This window comes from Anser anser (genome assembly GCF_964211835.1).
Source record: "Anser anser genome assembly, chromosome: 2".
Taxonomy (NCBI): Eukaryota; Metazoa; Chordata; class Aves; order Anseriformes; family Anatidae; genus Anser; species Anser anser.
The window spans coordinates 103,610,596-103,626,331 of record NC_139721.1 but is presented as its reverse complement, the minus strand read 5'-3'; the positions used below and the strand labels follow the sequence as shown (position 1 = coordinate 103,626,331).

Here is a 15,736-nt window from a genome sequence, read left to right as displayed (position 1 = left end):
TGCAGCCATACAGAGAGGTATGACTTCTGGCTGAGAAAGAGAGTGCATGTTAGCACAGTAATATCAGTGTTAAAATACAGAAACAACTCAGAAGCTTGTTTCTCTGCAGAAAGCTGCCGCAAAGTTTACTAACAAAGGCTGTGGGTATAACATATCTCATTTGATCACAGTATCATCCTTATGTCCTTACCTGTACAAACTGTAAAACCCAGTTGGTAACTTACTTCAGCGAGATCAAAGAAATGTCTAGCATCAGGGTTTGTTCCACCATTAAATAATGTGAAAAAACACAGCAGTGTGAATATGATGTTATAAATATGAAAGCAATGGATGCTTTCAAGCAGGAAATGTATTCTACTCCTTGAAATTGTTGAGTAGATGCCTATAGATATGCCTCATATTCCAACAGTTCAGTAGAGGACTAGGGAGACAGAAGAAATAATATATTTTGGGGTATTAAAACTATATTGATATATAGTATATTTCATCAATATTGTATAATTAATATTTTATCAATATTGTATAATTATTCTCATGATACCCTGATAACATTGTTCAGTTAATATTATCAATTGTAACGCTTAGTTTAAATACTGAAATAATTTATATACTTTTTTGAGTAGTTATTTTAGATATTAAACAAAATGCACAAAACACTTTTTTTTTTCTTTTCTGCTTTATATCAACAAAAATGAGGGGGCTTTTCAAAGAGAACCCATAATTCAGAAAATAGATAACCAGCAGTTTCTCTTCAGCAATGAGTGGCATGTCATCTTTTAGTACTAAATTCCAGTACAGCCGTAAATGTGTCAGTTTTTGTTTTTATATCTACTTTTTTTTGGGCCTACTTTTTTTAGTGAATAAGCTGGTGCTGCAAACCTTATCCAAGTTTAAAACATTTAAAAGTCTTTTCCTGAGTTAGGAGAAGTTTTCCTAGAAAAGGCATCATTGAACTTGTGGACTGAGGTAGCAGATAAAACCTGGACATAAAGAAATTAAAATACTAAAGTGTGGGGACTCACCTGAGATAATACCACACAGTCGTGTCAAAATACTGACTACGCAATTTAGTATAATTAAGATTTAATTCCAGCACACGTGTGTGTTGGTCTTGTCCTTTCTGTGTGCTGCTGTACAAACAAGCAAACAGTGTTAAGAGCAGACAGAGAGAACTTGAGTGTGTAAAGACATATACATTTTAATCAGGGAAGCTCTCTAGAAGGAGCATAATCTGACGAGGTTTAAATACAATGTTTAGAATAAACAGCTCTTGAGTGATAACCCGAGTTCTGCCACTAACACTTTGCCCAAGGCAAATTACTTTACATCTATAAAATGGAAATGATAGCTACTAACCTGCTTTACAGGAGATTTGCAAAGATAAATTAGTTAATGTTTGTGCAATGTTTTGAACAAGTAAAGTGCCATTAAGCTCAAAGAATTATTACCTCAGTTCTTGCTTTAAAACCTCAGCAGGTAGTTGTAGAATACAAACTATCATGCAAACTACAATGTCCACAATCTCAAACACCGCACACTGAGATCTAAGCAAGCCAGACTGTAAAACCCTGCTAATTCAGCTCCACTTCATTTCTTCTCTTCGAACAAAAAGCCTGGCCTTTAAAATCACTTCTGCAATACAGAATCATAGAATGGTTTGTACTGGAAGGAATCGTCTAATTCCAACCCATCTACTATGGGCAGGGATGCCACCAATTAGACCAGGTTGATCAAAGCCCCGTCCAAACACTTCCAGGGATGGGGCATCCACAGCTTCTCTGGGCAACCTGTTCCAGTGCCTCACTGCCCTCACAGTGAGGAATTTCTTCCTTATATCTAACATAAATCTACTTTTTTTTTTTTTTTTAATTTAAAGCCATTACCCCTTGTCCTATCACTACACCTCCTGACAAAGGGTCCCTCTCCTGCTGTGTTGCCGTTGAGGGATAGTTGCTAATGAGTTTTTGGAGAGAGGCAAATGCTGACCCGGTTCTCAATGGATAATGGAAACCAGCTTACATGTGTTTATGCTAAACATATAAAAGATACGAGATAGGTATGTATTGTAAATTAAGTAAAACAAAAGAAACTTGAACCAAGATGTTATATTTAGTGTGATATTCTCACTATGAACTATTAATTTAAAAGCTAGTGGTCAAAAGCCTGAACTGTGTCCTATGGCCTTTGATCTATGTACATATGCAGTTGGTAATAAAAGTTTGCAATATGAAGTAATATTGTGCGTCCATGCTGAGATTCACTCAGTTACATTAGCTCCAAAGGAGTTATACCAAATCCAGTCGCTGGGTATGTGACCAACTATTTAGGGAAAATACCATGTTTGAATTCAAACTTTCAGAAGTTTTTACTGAAAAAGGCCTGAAAGACCTACCTGTGATCAGAAATGTCTAAAACCTCAGTCTTAGAGTCTCTAAGTATCTAGTGACCTTGGCAAGTAGAGCACAGATGTCATGAAAACAATATATTTGTGCTCAAATATGTGGGAAGACAGAATTCACAGTAGCTTGCTTTAGTAGTGCCGTACTGCCAGCATCAGGTGAGACTTTCCTGTTGTGGATATTTGCAGTGTGGGAAAGAAAATTTAAATGGGAATTTGCCTTGTCTTCCCTCACTCACGTTGTCAGGAATGAGGAGGAGTTAAGTTAGGATCAAATGCTTGGTTTTATGGGGATTCATTTAAGGACAGGACGTGATGGGTGGTGAATTAAGTATGAAATGTTCCTGCTCAGTACAGCAGGTAGAATAACAATTGCATGAAAAATTCTGTAATACAAGTATTTGTTTTGCAGCGTGTTAGGACAGGACTTTGTCAAATTTCTCCTCTGAATTCACACGCAAAAGATGTTTCCTTTTTCCCATGTTTAGTTTGTTTTTCAACTGTCACACTGAATCCTTTCTCCTTCTAGATTTTAAAAACTCCATTGCTTTCCATGTTGGTATCCCGATGCCCAACATGCGTATCTAGAGGCATAAGTTTTTGTTTGGTATTTATCTATAAAATTGATTTGAGATTCTTTTCTTCAATTGCACTTCCTTTCATATAATGCAAGCTGCGATCTTTATTGTGAGTCGAGTGTACTTTGCAAATATTCCATCCCTAGAATTTGATTTTTTTTTTCCTGGACATCTCATTTTTAAAAATCCTCCAATTTGTCTAAATAAATGAAAATGAATCATATATACATAAAATTTATGAGGTTGCAGCATGTGAGGGTCTTTGAAGTGATTTGAATGAAATGAATGTTGCACTGTAAGGTCAGATTCTGACCTCTGCTACAACCACAGAACCAATCATATGAGTAGAGTTGTATGGATGTTAATAATGTGTGAATTTACCTCAAAGTATTTCTTTTGCGTTATTTACAAAATATAATCAAAACAGAAAGCCAGCTACATCATTCAAAAGCTAACTTGTAACCCAGTTCATCTTAATAAATGATTACAGGCGTAATACGTGTTTAAAGGCATGTGTTCAAGCATCTCTTTTGCGCTAGTGTAAGTAAACGGGGTGGCGTTTTTCTTTGCCTAATTAGCACGGTAACTTGTTAAACTATCAGCAGAAAAAGACTGTCCAGAGGAAGCTGACTGGAAAGAGAAAAGTAACACATCTCTCAGAAGACATGCATCACAGAGGCAAGTCAGGATACACTCAGTGGCAGTTTTGCAATCCATTGTGTTCCAGCACACTGTGATAGACATAGGCATTTAGCACGTAATCCCCCAAACCGTATGTCATTATGGACTTCAGTTCAGGAGTTCCCAATTAATCATAACAGTTCATATCCTATTGACTATGCGACTGAATTTCTTTTCTCACAGGAGGAAAGAAATTACCAGCAGCGTGTGGCAAGTTTGACTGTTGAATCAGGAGGTGGCAGACCATTTACAGTGAGATCCCCGCCCAGACAAGCGGCACTTCACGTCCTATTCCACTTTACGGACAGCAGCCTGTTTGGAAGAAAAAAAAAGAAAAAAAAAAAAGATATTGGTACCACAAGCATATCCCACTGAATACTGAACAGCTTGGTTTTGCCTCTCGGGGTGAAGATGCTGAGGGGGGAGGATCACTGTTCATGTGCTCCTTTGCTTAATGCCTGTGGATTTCCCTGGAGCATCTCAAGAACACTTGTATTATTGTGTGTTCATTAAGCAACTTACTACACGGAGCGATTTCTCACCACCGGTGCAACAAAATAGGAGCAGCACACACAGATAGGGCCCCCTCTATCCTGGTGCTAAAAGAGGCATAGGGACAGTGCAGGGTTTTGTTTTTTTTTTGCACGCACACGCCTGGCCTTGCACTGGGGGGCAGCTGAGCACCCCGAAAACAGGGCTGTTTGCACGGGGCCGAGTTTGCTCTGATTTCGGGGGGAGCAGAAAGGAGGGTATCGCTCTGCATCCCGGCTCCTTTTGGGGACGGGCTGGAGCAGGAGGGAGTGCTGCTGCCGAAACTCTGCGCTGTTCCCCCCGGGGGGGGACACGATGAGGACCGGAGGCTGTGCAAGGGCCACGCAGCTATTTGGCAAGCAGCGGTGCAAACACACGGGCTGAAGCCTCCGAGCAGCAGGATACACCCCCTACACACCAACCCCATAGCCCGAGAGGGGAGGGGGACAGAGGACCTGCCCCCCAAATATTCTCTCTCCCTCCATCCCGGGCCAGGTGGGGGGGCCGCCCTTTCCCCACCTGGGCGGGGTTCCTCCTCCCCTTCCTCCTTGCTCCCGCCCCATCCTCCTCCTCCTCGGCGTCCCCAGAGGGAGCCCCTGCGCTCCTCGGCCGGGCTGAGAGCGAAGCCGGGCGCTCCCCGTCCCGCAGCCGGTCTCAGCCGCCCCGCAAGTCCCCGCAGCCCCCGGCAACAGGAGGAGCAGAGGGAGGAGGAGGAAGAACAGAGGGAGGAGGAAGAAAGCAGCACCCCCCCCCCCCCCCTGCGGGGCACGCACGTGTGCGCGCAGCCTTCGACGGCCGCCCAGCAGCATGCAGAGCCCAGCCTTGCGGAGCATCGCCGCCCAGAGGGGCTGAGCGCTTTGGGGTGTAGGGGAGCATCTCCGAGCAAAGCTCCGTGCCCCCCGACCCTACTGCAAGAGGGGGCGTCCCGCAGGATGGGCGGCCGCAGCCCCCCCAGAGCCGCTGTCCCGGTGCTGCTGCTGCTGCTGGGGTGCGTCGCCCCCTGCTTCGCCGTGGAGGAGAAAAAAGGTAAGGGGGGGAAAAACGGGGGAAAAAAGAGGAGAAAAAGGGGGAAAGGGGTCCCGCCGGAGGCACCCCGTGGGAGCCGGGCTGCGGGCGGCGGCGCGCCGCGGCCTCCCGCGGGGAGCGGCGGAGGGAAAGTCCCGGCTTCTTTCCTTAGGAGAGGAAAAAAAAAAAAAGAAAGAGAAGGGAGAAAAAGGGAAAACAAACCTCTAGCAGCGCTCCCGCAGCTCCGACTTCCTGATTCTAGGTTTATTTTCTTTTGTGGGGGTGGAGGAAATAAAGGGAATAAACCTTGGCACATCTCATCGGTTGTGCTTCTCTCCTTTCGTGGTGTTTTGTTTTTTTTTTTCTTCCCCTCCTCTCCCCCCTCCGCTCAGCTCCCCTCTCTTCCCCTCGTCGCCCGGTGGCTCCCGCAGCGTTTTGCCCGGCTCGGCTCCGGGGCTGCCGCCGGCCCCGTCCCTCACCGCTCCCCGCGGAGCTCGACGGGGAAAAGCCGAGCAGTCCCCGAGCAAACACCGCTCCGGCACCCCCTGCTTGTCGCTCTGCCCCCACACCTTCGCTTGTCCCGCCTGAAAATGAGAAATATCCACGCACGCACCTGGGAAGGGGATGTGTGCCTAGAAATGGGGATGCGCGCACCCAGGAAGGGGATGTGCGCACGGAAATATCCCCGCACGCACCTGGGGAGGGGATGTGCGGAAAGAGGGAAAACGCCACATTGGTTCAGTTTCACCCGTTGTTAAACCTAAGAGCGATTTATTCCCGTCCTTCCCCCTGTGGGGAAGCCGCCCCGACTCTGCTGTCACCCCTCGGTGGGTGCGTGGGAACTGCGCGGAGCGGCCGGGGCAGGGCGCAGGGGGCAGGGGCCGGGTTTGATATTTGAGAAACTGGTTTCGAGGGTGAGAAAAGGGTTCTGGCTGGTCAGATCCATCGCTTTTTCTCCGTGTGTGGTGTTCTTTTGTGAGTTTCGAGAGCAGGCCCTGACTGCTGTTCCAGGCAGAGCACAGTCCTCTTTATCTTGGAAATCTGCCAGCAAGGGGAAAAATGCAGATTTCGTTGTTGTTGTTGTTTTACTCTTTCTTTCTTTCTAAAGAAAAAGTGGGAGAAGAGAATTAATAGTGATTAGAAGAGCTATGCGTGGCTTAAAACGACCTAGGTAGTCTTTCGTGACTGTGGACAGTAAAACCATCCTGAAAGGGAGAAACACCCCGTTCGAAAGAACTAGTTGCACAACCTCAAAAAAGTGAAGAGGCTCTCTTGCTCCAGAAATCAAGTTCATACCTGTTGTTGATGTAACATGGGCAGTTTTTCTTTTCCATTTTTTTTTTTCTTCACCCTTTGAAAATGATGGGAAGCAGGCTGACTCTACCTCCTATGCTGTGTTAAAGCTTTTGAAGTGCAATCTCAGGTGCATATACCCTGCAGAATATGTAAAGTGTGAGGAGAAAAACATTGTTACCTTGTTTATAGTGTTTAATTCTGTGTCTCATGAAATTGTGAGGGTGCTGTTTATTTGAGGATTATTAAATAATCAACAGCTACATGATAAACCCAATGGAGATTATTCACGATATGTTCTCTTAGTGAGTAACTGTTTCTGTGAGGAGAGCTGGAGACTTGGTGGCAGAGGGGAAGGCAGAACAGTTGAATCAGTTATTTGGTATTTATTTGTTTTTCTCCACACCTGAGGATGAGTAAGAAAATAAGTCATGGGTACAAAATGAAGCAGCATTTGAGAATCATGAGATATTGATTTGAAGCAATAGGTCCAACAGGTAGTAGACCATCAAAGCCTGCTGAGGTCCGGTCACATTATAGGACTCCTGGGCATCTGAATTCAGAATAATTCTGAAAGCAAATGTGCTGTAATAAATATGTGCAACACTTGTGTTTTATGAAAAAATTCTGTTGCCTCTAGAAGTTCAAATGGCATATGAATTTACACTTTTAAAAATTTCAGCCCGTTTTGTTCTATTCCCCAAAAGAGCTGATGCCTCAATAAATAAATAAATAAAAGTACCCAGGCAAATGTTCTTGCTAGAAGAAGGTCTGAATCAACCTATAAAATCTGATCAACATAATGGTTTAATGGAAATTTAAATACAGTTCTGTGTTTTCCCCAAATTTTAGAAAGATTTCTTTGAATATGGATTAGAGAAAATTTATTTAGTTGTAAGACTGTAGATGTGAAGGTGAAAAACAAACAACAACAAAAAACAATCGTGCTTATTCCAAAACCAAACAGTGTTGTTGGAAACTGAAGTACACTCAAAGGGATCAATATCTACCTCTATCTCTATCTACCTGCTCTAATGTTGGCCCAGATTAACGATGGTGGAACTAATCTGGATTTCCACTGATGTTTGCTGGATGGCCTTTTAGGTGGTATCGAAGATAAATACCTGTGACAGCAGGCGTGTTGCTTCCTGCAGGATGCATTGGACCAATGTCCATTTTGTGTGTCAATGCTCAAGGATGGCACTACAGTTAAGCAAACTGCTTTTCATTGCTTTGTTGGTTTTCTATCACTAGTTTTGATCTGTAGTTACAGCTGTCGTGGGATGGGAGCTGGGAGTGGACATGCAAACCCACTGGGCAGCTCTGTGGCTGCAGAAGTTCTCTGTGACGCCCTTGTGTACCTGACGTCTTCTATATTGCTTTCTGGAAAACAAAGGGAAATTAACCTCCTTAAGGATGCTGAAGTATTCATTTCCACATGAAATGAAAGAGAGCCATGTAATATTTTGTGCAGTGGGCTATGTGCGTACTGATATTATGTGATGCTGCATTTTAGATTTTGCAGTTTCTGCACTGCATGTTATTCCATACCTACTTGTGACGGACATAAACATTGCAGTTCTTGTGGGTCGTGTAGTGCTTGCTCCAGTTATGTGCAGACAGCTCTGCCTTTTCAGATGATCTCTTCTCTTGTACCTGCATTTGTTTGTATTATCACTGATGCAAGAGGAGTTTTCTGTATGGAAACAGGAGAAAGAGGCAGGGGGAGCTGTTATTTATTTGTTCGTTACCTAAGGTCCCGTCTGTGCACTGTGCGCTTTTTTTCTTTTCTTTTTTCCTCTCCTTTCCTTGGTAAATGACTGAACTTGTTGTTGTTTTCTTTTTTATTTTGGAAACTATATTTGTGAAACCGCAGAGGTGTGTGCAGTTAGAGGTATGGAAACTTAGGTGCTGAAACAGTCCAATTTGGTGAAATAATACAATTAAGAGAAGTCTTGAGTATAGACCTGCTCCTACTCCAGTGCTTCGATGTGTGAATGACTAAGGGCAAAACCCAAATCCTATTGTTAAGGGCAACTTCAGATAAGCAAGAAAAGGAAGATAAAGTGACAGCAGTCATCTCCTTAATTCAGACAACTTACAAATACAGTGGCTATGTGCAAAATGCTGCAAAAGAGACTGATGTCTCAACAGAGTGTGTGCATGTGTGTAGGGTGAACAAACTACCCACAGAAATGACAGTAGTAAGTACAAACGTATTATTTCTTGCATCAAGAGTATGTGAAGAGATTTGCAGATAAATGAGAAATCAAGATCGATGCCCTGGAGACTACAATCAGAGTAGTCCATTGTAATTCATTTGTTAATTTATAGAGAGAGACTTTCAGGGAGTGTCACACAATGCCATTATGCTCCTCGGGGCTGACTTTTGCATTTGGGTATCCATCTATCACTGAAATCACTGGGATATGTGAGCTTTAGCAGCAAGATAGCTGACTAGCCAAACCAGTTCCTTCAAAAGACGTCCTTATCTTCCTCTAGCACAAACTGCGTTAGCTTGTTAGCTCTTCAGAAACCAGCCTACTGAAAGGTTTACTTCATTTCAGGGAGGATGACCATACCTGCATCAAATGTAGCAATATCAATAGTTTCAGTGCAAAACCAAACTCCTGGATTAGTCCAAGTTTCGGTAGTATGTGTGTATCAGAGGGTACAGTCACCCTGTGCATGTGAGCATTGCATCAAAGAAAAAACTCACATGCATTCAAAATTCGGTAGTCAGCATGTCGTGGTCTACACATTAGCGTTTACAGGTACGAGAGCTCATGTCAAATCTCATGTTACACTCTGGTCTGTATTGCCAAAGTGCTTGTGCAATGCAAGAGTGGTTGTACTGTCAGAAGTACTTTGACTTGTAGGACTTTGCTCTGGGGAGCCAGAACTGGCCGTACCCACAAAAGCATCCTCTAGCCAGTCTACGTGAGGAGTGCTTTCCAGGGTGACTCAGCTCACAAACCTGATTTAGACCAGTCAAAAGAGGGGGGGATCTCTTATTCTCTAAAAGTGACTGTCTAGCTACAACAATTGTTATTTTGGAAATGTGTGAATTGCACTAGAAATCTTTTATTATTTCTCAAAATACCATTCTGCTGTGCTGCTCTCCTTGAGCCCCTACTATTGAAAATGCGGTTATGTCTGTCGGGGCTCAGCTGGCACAGAGACTGCACGCAATCTAGCTAGGATTTTGCTAGTTTTAACAGAAGGTGATTGGGAAGGTAGCAGGGCTTTTATTTGCTCCTCAGTGGAAGGCATGTTCCAGCTTTTTGCCTCCTGGCTTTGCCATGCAGTAGCTGTGGAAGGTGTGTAGCCTCTGATGAATGCTCAAGCAGTAATTATTGCCGGGATGAGTCTAGTCACCTGTCTTGCTCTCACCCCAGGGTCAGCTTGAGCAACGTGCCTGGCTGTAAGTGCAGTTTGAAAAGCGAGTGCAGAATTTGCTTCTCTGGGTCCTACGCAAGGCTTCACCCAGCGCTCGGGACGCGGGCGATGACTGAGCAGGAGCTGCTGCTTCGCCCAGGCTGCATGACGTCAAAGGCTCGGGCATGACGAGGGATTAGCTGAGAGGCCCTCGCCTCTGGGATGTGCCCTTCCAACGAGGCTGATGCAATCAATGCCTGGCACCCCTGGGTCCAGGTGACAGGGGTGGGATGGAAGCCGGGTCAGGGTGATTCATTAGAAATCCTCACACCGCTGCTCCTCGTTTGTACCTGCCAGCTCCGGAGAGCTCGTGAAGCACATGAAGGCATGGAGAGCCAGCAGCATGGATTTATCAGCTCTGTGAAGGTGGGGGTAGAAAGCATTCAGGTCAGCTTTGCTTTGCCAGGAGTTAATGGTACCTGGGATGGGAATCCACCACTCGATGTTTCCTGGGGATGCGGACGGTTGTTGTTCAGCTTGGTACAGTATCTGCTGCCCCCACTACATATGTAACAATTTGGCTTTCTCCTGTGCAACTTGGCTTCCAGGAACATGTCATTAGTAGGTGTAGGATGAGATCTAGTATCACTCCTGCCCATTCTGGTTCTCGATATGTTACTTCCTGGCTTCCAACTACACCAAACCGATCTGTAATGTTTTTTATTTAGAGCTGAATTTTGCTGAACTAATAGCATTGAGTAATAATGTACTTTATTTCTTCAGAAATAGTTGCAGAGCATTTGGCATGAATATGGGCAGCAGAAGTCATTCCTAAAGGAAATGTGGAAAAAAAGATGTTCCATATACAGAGAAGTTGTGTCAAAACAAATGTCTATTCCTGCTGAAGCAAAATTGTTATGTATTGAAAGGGCTATGATGTGCCCTAGTGATTTGTCCCACAGAGAACATGTATGTGTAGGTCTGAGTCTTGTGCTCCCTGGGCTTAATAACGTTATTAAGGGTTGCTCACAGGGAAGAAGCATGAGAAATCCTTATTAGTTTTCCTGTTCAAACACGAACTTTCTGATGACCACTGAAAATACAAGGAGACATGAGTTGACCATTTGGCTAAGCTGTACACTCTCTACCATGTTGAGAGAGCAATCGGTATGTATGTAGACTGTAATGGTGTGTGAGCTTTCGTTTTGAAGTCTTAATGCAAAGTAGGTTTTGCCTGCTGACAGATCCATGCAAGGCAGATGCAAGGTTCCTCCTCCTGCTGGTGTGCCTTCTCCAGCCCGGCACATCAGTGTACATGAAAGTAAACATCTACGTGTTCACATGCATGTCTCGCTATGAGAGTACATCAAATCATGGGTGGTTTTTGTTTGTTTCAGTGGTTGAGGGAGGAAAATAAGAATAACTTCCAGTCAAACTGAAACAAATATATTAGGGTGGTTCTATTGAAGTGAAGAAGAAAAAAAAATGAGAACACTGAACACACCAAAAAATATTTTAGGATAATCTGGAAGACCTGAGACTATTTCTTTTCTTTTTAAGTTGGTTAAAAAAGGAAAATCAAATGCTATTTGAAATGAAAATTTGCAGGTTTATTTTGAAAATACCAGAGCACCACTTAATTTTCTTAAAACTCCCTCCCACTCATTTTTTGGAGCAAGGTGTGTTTGCTGCATTTTTGGCTCAAATTAATGAACCAACTTCAATTCTATTCTTCCTCCCTGAAAAACTGAGGTTTGGGGGTTGGAATAAACTGACATTTGTGTACAGAAAAAAAAAGCCTTGTTCCAAACTGTGTGAAGGTTAAGCAGAGGGATAAATATAGTCTGAAATATTTGTGATAGCTTTTCTATTTTCGTAAAGTAATAATAATAAAAAGCTTGGTTACCTGTGCTGGCATGCCTGTGTGTGGTGCCTGCACCGAACCATGTCACCATCCATCCGGAGGCTGGCACAGCAGGGTTTATTGGTGTCCCAGCAGTAGGACAGGCCTTTGGGCAGGCAGAGTGAAAGCTGCCAAACAGTAGCAGTGCCCCAAGGGCCAGCAGTGCTGCTGTGTGGGTTAAAAGCCTTCTGCATGTAGTGGTTACTGCTCTGTGGTTACTTTATTTTGCAAAGGTTCTGTGGGAAGGGCGGGTGCTACCCACCTCACCTCCCAGCTGTGCCCTCCACCTCCCTGTCACCTGCAGAAGCTGCAGCTTTGCCAGCCCCGTCTATCCCAAGCCCCTCAAAAATAAGATTTGACGTGGTACCAGCAAAGGCAGTTTTGCCAGAATATCTCAGTCCAGGTTGCTAGAGTAGACAGCTCCTCTGGCAGAGCAGGGTGACGCTAGGCGAGATGTTTTCCAGGGAAAAGTGGAATGAAGGAAGGAGAAGAAGATATAAAACAGCCGTTTTGATGACAGGATAGTAGTGCTTTAGCACTTGGATTTTACAAGAAGAAAATTATCAGTTTGTGGGAACTGGGTTTGTGTGCGTTTTGTAATCAAAACAGTGGCATAATCCCTGATTTCCCGTCACCAAATGCAGCTGTAAATATGAAGATAATCAGGGGAGCCCTGGAAGTTGAACGCTTTTGGCATTGGGGCACCACAAGCTTACATAGCACTTCTGCTAGGTAGGGAAAGTATTATTTTGCCTATTAGGACCCGCGGGATCAGAGCCATGGAGACTTTGAATGGTTGCCTGAGGCAACACATCTGGTCACTGGCAAAATTGCCTGTTGGGATTTTGGCCTCCCGCCCTGTGCCCTAGCTGATGATGAACACTGCCTGTAGTTTAAGGTAACCAGCTTCCTACCTGGGGGTGATTCACAAGCTTTGAAATGACATCTGGTGCAGAGCATCCTTTCCTCTCCTTCCTGAAAGCTACTCTGAGCCTTTTTCCCCAACAGCTCCTTGTCCCTGGAGGGATGCTGGCCATAACGCACACAGTGGCTGGCCTGGGATGTGGTGACTTGTGGTGGCATGCATCTGGCTTGGCTTCTTGCTGCCAAAGTGCACTTGTTCTCTGCCTGTGCCTGGCCCCTTGCTCAGACGGCATGAGGAAGCCCCAGCAGGTACTGAAATAGCAGAATGAGGTGGTAGCTGCAAGTCAAAATGGGCTTCAAGTAGATACCTTCTTGTGAAGTCTGAATTGTTTCTGAAATCACTGTTTTTACATAGCTGCAGATCAGTTTTAATGGCAGTGTTCATATTTCTGATGCCCAACTGAAGAAAAAAAAAAGCAGCTTCTCACTAGGGATCTGTATTCAAACTCTCCTCCCTCCCCTAAGATCAGGGAGACATATGTGCACTTCTGAAAGATGAATTTGATTTGAATCTAAGATAGTAACCAATACTTTTTCAGAGCTGTATTTTTATTACGGCTGCATGTTATGATTCTCTCTTGCTTAGCAATTCTCTGATCTTGGAAATACCATTGCATGTAATTAATTCAGTTTTGAGTTAGTCATTGATATTCTTAAAGTTCAAAATGCATTTGTAGAACAATTGTGTCTTCTGAAGTTCACTTGGGAGGTAAGACTAAGGAAGGAGGCAGGGTTTAAGGAGGAAGCTTGTTTTAGCAGTTGGGTCAGTTATTTCACCAATGCCTTTAGCAAAGAAGCAAGAGGCTGTTTGCACAAATCAGTAACTAGTTCCCATGATTCAGATTGAATCACATAGTTCAAGTCATTTGAATAAATAAATGACTACTAGTAAATGAGACAACCTCTGCAATTAGGATGGCATGCTGCGTATTTCTTGTTATTTATTATGTGGCTTTCAATAGATACGATTAAGTTGGGTTACATTTGGAATGCTAGGTGGCATTTCAACACAAGCCACTTAACCAAAGCTTACATTAAAATGAGATATCCATTTGTTTTGTACAGGTGGCATTGCACTGCATCTTCAACACTTACGTTTTCCTCAAGCAGACACATAACAGGGAAAAGGATTCCTCTAGCCAAGCGCACCTCCAGTTTTCAGTCGTACCAGGGAATTCTCAAGCAGGTTCTTCCCAATCATTTGCAATTTGCTGCAGTCTTTGCTTTCCTTCATATGTTCCTGGGCTGTAAATTCCAGTGAATGGAGAAAACGGCTTTTCTCAGATGTTGCGCATGGATTACATGTTATCCCTTGTGTTTCCAAGGGGATATGCTTCGTTGGTCACCTCAAACTTTTGCTGTTCAGTTTGGACTTGTGACAAGAGCATAATTTTGTGTAGAATATGGAAAAAAAGGTCTTCTTGGGTTTTGCTTCCTAATTTTGCTATTTTGTAGCTTGCATTGATTTTAAGTAACTGTATTGTGCTATTGAAAAATCCCATGTGAATCTGATGTTCTGAAAGCAGTATTTAAAAAAAAAATATTGTCACTTAACTACTCTGTCATAAGTGGTAATACCCTATAAAAAACAATGCTGATAAGTTTAAGAAAATATGTCATGAGCTAACTATGGCAATTAAGTAGCTCTGTTTAATGGTGCTCCTTGGAGATATGGCAGATAGGTAAGATTTGGGGACCTCCTGACCAGATCACCATCTGCTTTATTGAGGAGAAAATTTTGGTGTTGTTTCTTTCTTTTTTTTTTTTTCTCACTTTACACAACATAAAAGATATTTAAGAGATGAGGGATACCTTTTTGATAAAAGGCCTTTCAAAATTATGAAGATACCAGATCTTCAGTGCCAGATAAAAATACCATTTTGTATATGTGATCAGTCTTTCTTTTACAAGTGGAAGTTACTGTTGCTCTTACCTGAAAAGTCGTGGCAGGGAACTTTGCACAAACTATGACTTTGGAAGCTGAAAGCAAAACAAAACTTCCTTCATTTCCTTTAATCGTTGGTAAGAAATGGCTATGGTAGAAACAGGTATGACTAATATTTGTCAAGCTTACTTCTGATGCATTAAATCTGGAGGTACAGGGATCGTTTACTGGACTCATGAGGACAGGAATCTCTTCCCCCCCCCCCCTTCCCACAAAAAAAAGGGTGAGGGATTTGTCCTCAAGTCCTGGTTGGCACTACCTTGTCAGGAGCTATTGAATAAAATGTCCTTCTAGTCAAAAGTTCTTTCATTTCTGCAGTGGATTTTTCGTTATTGTTTTTTTACCCATTTTTATTACAACTTATTTCTCATGAATGGAAACCTGACATTCTCAGTTGTTAAAAAGGATTCCATATGTTTTGCTGCTCTTAAGACTAGTCTTGCATGGAATCCCTGCCTTTTATTTTTCTTGTCTAAAAATAAATAGAAAAACTCAAGTGAAAAAACAATGAGACCAGAACAAAACAAACCATTTTTTGGGGAAACTGAAATTTTAGTCACCATAATCCCAACCCTGGAAGCTGCTTTATCAGAGCTGGTGTATTGGGCATAAATGGCAAGGGTTTGGTAGCAGGGGGAATGTAGGGGTGGCCTCCGAGAAGAGTCCAGCAGCTGCCCCATGTCAGATCAGAGCCAGCTCCAAATGGCCCCAAAAGGGACCCACTGCTGTCCAGACCCCATGGCGGAGCAGATCTCCACGCTGCAGCCCGTGGAAGAGCCCCTGGTGGAGCAGGTGGATGTGGCCTGGAGGAGGCTGCGGCCCATGGAGAGCCCCCGCAGGAGCAGGCCCCGGGCCGGAGCTGCAGCCCGTGGAGAGGAGCCCACGCAGGAGCAGGGGGTCTGGGGGGAGCTGCCGCCCGTGGGGGACCCGTGCTGGAGCAGTTTGCTCCTGACGGATAGACCCCGTGGTAGGAGCGGCAGAGATGAAATGTTAAGGACTGACCGCCGCCCCCAGTCCCCGTTCCCCTGCGCCCCTTGGGGGAGGATATAGAAGAGGGTGGATGGGCGGGGGGAGGTGTTTGTAGTTTGCTTTTAGTTCTT

The 15,736-nt window shown here is 44.0% G+C and overlaps 1 protein-coding gene across 2 annotated transcripts in view; it reads left to right on the top strand.

Annotated features, from left to right (window-relative positions):
* The first annotated feature begins 4,742 nt into the window (after positions 1-4,742).
* Positions 4,743-15,736, top strand: part of EGFR (epidermal growth factor receptor) — a 158,656-nt gene continuing 147,662 nt past the window's right edge. For both annotated transcript variants that reach the window (XM_083825859.1, XM_083825858.1), the window contains exon 1: positions 4,743-5,214. In XM_083825859.1, the coding sequence (XP_083681985.1) occupies positions 5,121-5,214 (94 nt within the window). In that variant the 5' untranslated portion in view covers positions 4,743-5,120. The remainder of the gene's footprint in view (positions 5,215-15,736) is intronic.